Source organism: Henckelia pumila, chromosome 2, assembly GCF_033568475.1.
Source record: "Henckelia pumila isolate YLH828 chromosome 2, ASM3356847v2, whole genome shotgun sequence".
Taxonomy (NCBI): Eukaryota; Viridiplantae; Streptophyta; class Magnoliopsida; order Lamiales; family Gesneriaceae; genus Henckelia; species Henckelia pumila.
In genome coordinates, this window is record NC_133121.1 from 33,617,407 (window position 1) to 33,619,968 (window position 2,562).

At 36.4% G+C, this 2,562-nt stretch overlaps 1 protein-coding gene across 1 annotated transcript; it reads right to left on the reverse strand.

Moving 5' to 3' along the window:
- Positions 1–910: 910 nt before the first annotated feature.
- On the reverse strand, positions 911–2,562 carry LOC140884398 (probable pectate lyase 4). The gene is made up of 4 exons (XM_073291137.1): positions 2,036–2,562; positions 1,593–1,948; positions 1,382–1,517; positions 911–1,281 (listed from the first exon to the last, which is right to left on the reverse strand). The coding sequence occupies exons 1-4, from the start codon at positions 2,486–2,488 to the stop codon at positions 1,069–1,071; spliced, it is 1,158 nt and encodes a 385-aa protein (XP_073147238.1). The 5' UTR covers positions 2,489–2,562; the 3' UTR covers positions 911–1,068.

The window sequence follows — 2,562 nt, forward strand, 5'->3', positions numbered from 1 at the left end:
AAAGATAGTTTAATACATAAGCTCAATAAAAACCCTGACCATTAATTAGTTTGCGAACATCCACTCTTAACGTTCATATCCTCTAATTTGTTCATATATATCCACAATAAATTAGAAAACGTTTCTATTGCTTTTATCAATTCACAACTATTCCGTAACATTTTTTGGCATCTATTTAGTCTTCAATTAATAAGTAATAAATTCCATATTCCTACAGGCTACAAGTCCTTGATTCCATCCGTTAATATTATTTTTTTAGAAATATTATATGTACACATTGAGTTACACGTTTTTTAATTAGTTTCATTTAATTACTGCTTTCAGCATTCACTTGTTTTAATTGTAATAAATCATAACATTAATAAATCTAATTTATTTGTACTATGTATGATAAGGAATTTTTTGTTGTGAAGTTATAATTATTTTTAAAATTATCCGATTAGGAATATTATTTATTTTACAGTTGGTCTAATAACTCAATTGTTATCATAAGTTAATGAAATAATATGTTAGACGTACGGATCAGAAGAAGAAATACCTCACTGAACCGATCGGAAATTTAATACTCAATGTGCATGGAAAATAAACGACGATGAAATTTTAAACAGTTTTAATTTAATGAAATATAATTCCATCAAATAGACAATTGCATTTACATCATGACATTTAAAACCAATGTAACCGAAGGTTATTTTATTATGGGGATAGGGTGGAGATTATGAGAGAAAATATCAAATCGAGATCATATGATCATATCTACGATATCATATAAATTTTTTTTACGAAGGGTCAATTTTTCAACTCACAGTTAGAAACATTGTTCTTCATCGATATCAATACTAATTTCATAATTTATCGGCAGATAAATAGGTAGATAATATTATTTATATTGATGTGGAATGATCGATGATACGAATAAATGATTCATCACATGTTACATAAAATATATAATTTGAAGATGATCAAGTCATCTCATACATAAATTGTGTAAATATTTGAGTATACATTAATAATATATATTGCAAATATAGATATGTGGATGTAACATGAGATGGGAATGGAATAGAATTAGCATGTGGAAGTGGGTGGGCATCTTAAAGCACCGGCAGATCTGGTTAATAACCTCACAGCCCTTCCCTCAGCCACTTGAAAGCTTTGATCAGCCCTATAGTTTGGCCTCATGGCAACATCTCTAGCCAGAGAATTACTGAAAGAGGCTCCATTTTCAAACACATCCTGCACCGATTTGAACCCACCAATCGCACTGTGCCCCCATAAAATCTACACGTACAGTTACAGACGGGCTTTATTTCAATTTCAAAATTTATCTTTATATATAATATATATTATTGCAAAAATATATATATGCATGCCTAGCTACCTCTTTGCTTCCTCCTTGAGGTGCAATGAAGAGATTTGCTTGACTTTTGATGCTTGGCTCCATGCTTCCTCCGATGGCGTATATTCCCCATCCTAGATAAAGATTGTTCACCACATGAGCATATCCGAATCGAATCCTGCATTCGCCCAAAAACAATATATATTTATATTCTAATAATTATTATAATATATATAAATATATACTTGCATGCCTTGGCATTCTTTGGTGGCAACGAGGGCCGAAACTGTTGAATACAACAGTGACCTTCATGTTCTTGTCGAGAGAGAATCCATCGTCGTGGCCTAGAAGCATCACCTTGTCTTGAAACTTAAACCAGTTATTGGATATGGTGATATCCGTGGAACCTCGGGTAACATCGATCAAACCGTCATGGCAATCCTGTAGAGTGTTGTGATCGATCCATATCTTCGACGAGCTTACCAGCCGGATCGCGTCCCCGTCCACGGGTCCCAGCTGCACCATCTTCCGGTCCGGGCCTATCACCGGCCCAGCCCCCTGAGCAATGCAGTCGTGGATGTGAATGCCATGGATAATCACATTGCTCACCTGCATGTATATATAAACGATGTTACATTATAAAAAAAAAAATTATATTTATTAATTATGATGTTTATAATAAGAATACATATATACCTCTTGAAGCAACAAACAAGCACCATTTGTGATGTGAACATTAGCACCTCTACCATCTATTGCAGTGAAACTGCCAACAAGGAGGGGTTTTGCAAGTTTAATGTTCATGTCCCTTTGGAATGTGATCCAAACCTTTCCCTTGACGCTTGTCACACCAAATCTCAATGTTCCGGGCTTTGGGTTCGATGGGTCGTCGCTAGGGTCCGTAACAACGTAATCTACCGTACCACGCCCAACGTTGTTGCTCATCTTTCCGGCATAGCCGACCGAGCATGTGGCCAGCTGATGGCGGTTTCTCCTCCAGTTGGGATTCGTCCTCCAGCACGAGTCGATCACGTTCATGTTCCCGTTCGATCTATGGCCTCGAACGAGATCCGATGTGAATAGGATGATGACCATTGAAATAGCCCAAACAAGGCACCATGTTCGGCCTTGTATACCCATTGGAGCCATAGTTTCAAGATAATTATTTGGTTGGATGAATATCCTAGATTTTTAGGGAAAGGACAAAGGGGTTGGGTGGGTGG

Bases quoted from the DNA above. Each gene is read 5' to 3' on its own strand.
- LOC140884398 (XM_073291137.1), bottom strand. From the start codon at position 2,488: ATGGCTCCAATGGGTATACAAGGCCGAACATGGTGCCTTGTTTGGGCT. The intron at 1,949-2,035 runs GTATATATGTAT...ATATACATGCAG, and splicing joins CTTGTTTGTTGCTTCAAGAG to GTGAGCAATGTGATTATCCA. The intron at 1,282-1,381 runs GTAGCTAGGCAT...CTGTACGTGTAG, and splicing joins CTCAAGGAGGAAGCAAAGAG to ATTTTATGGGGGCACAGTGC.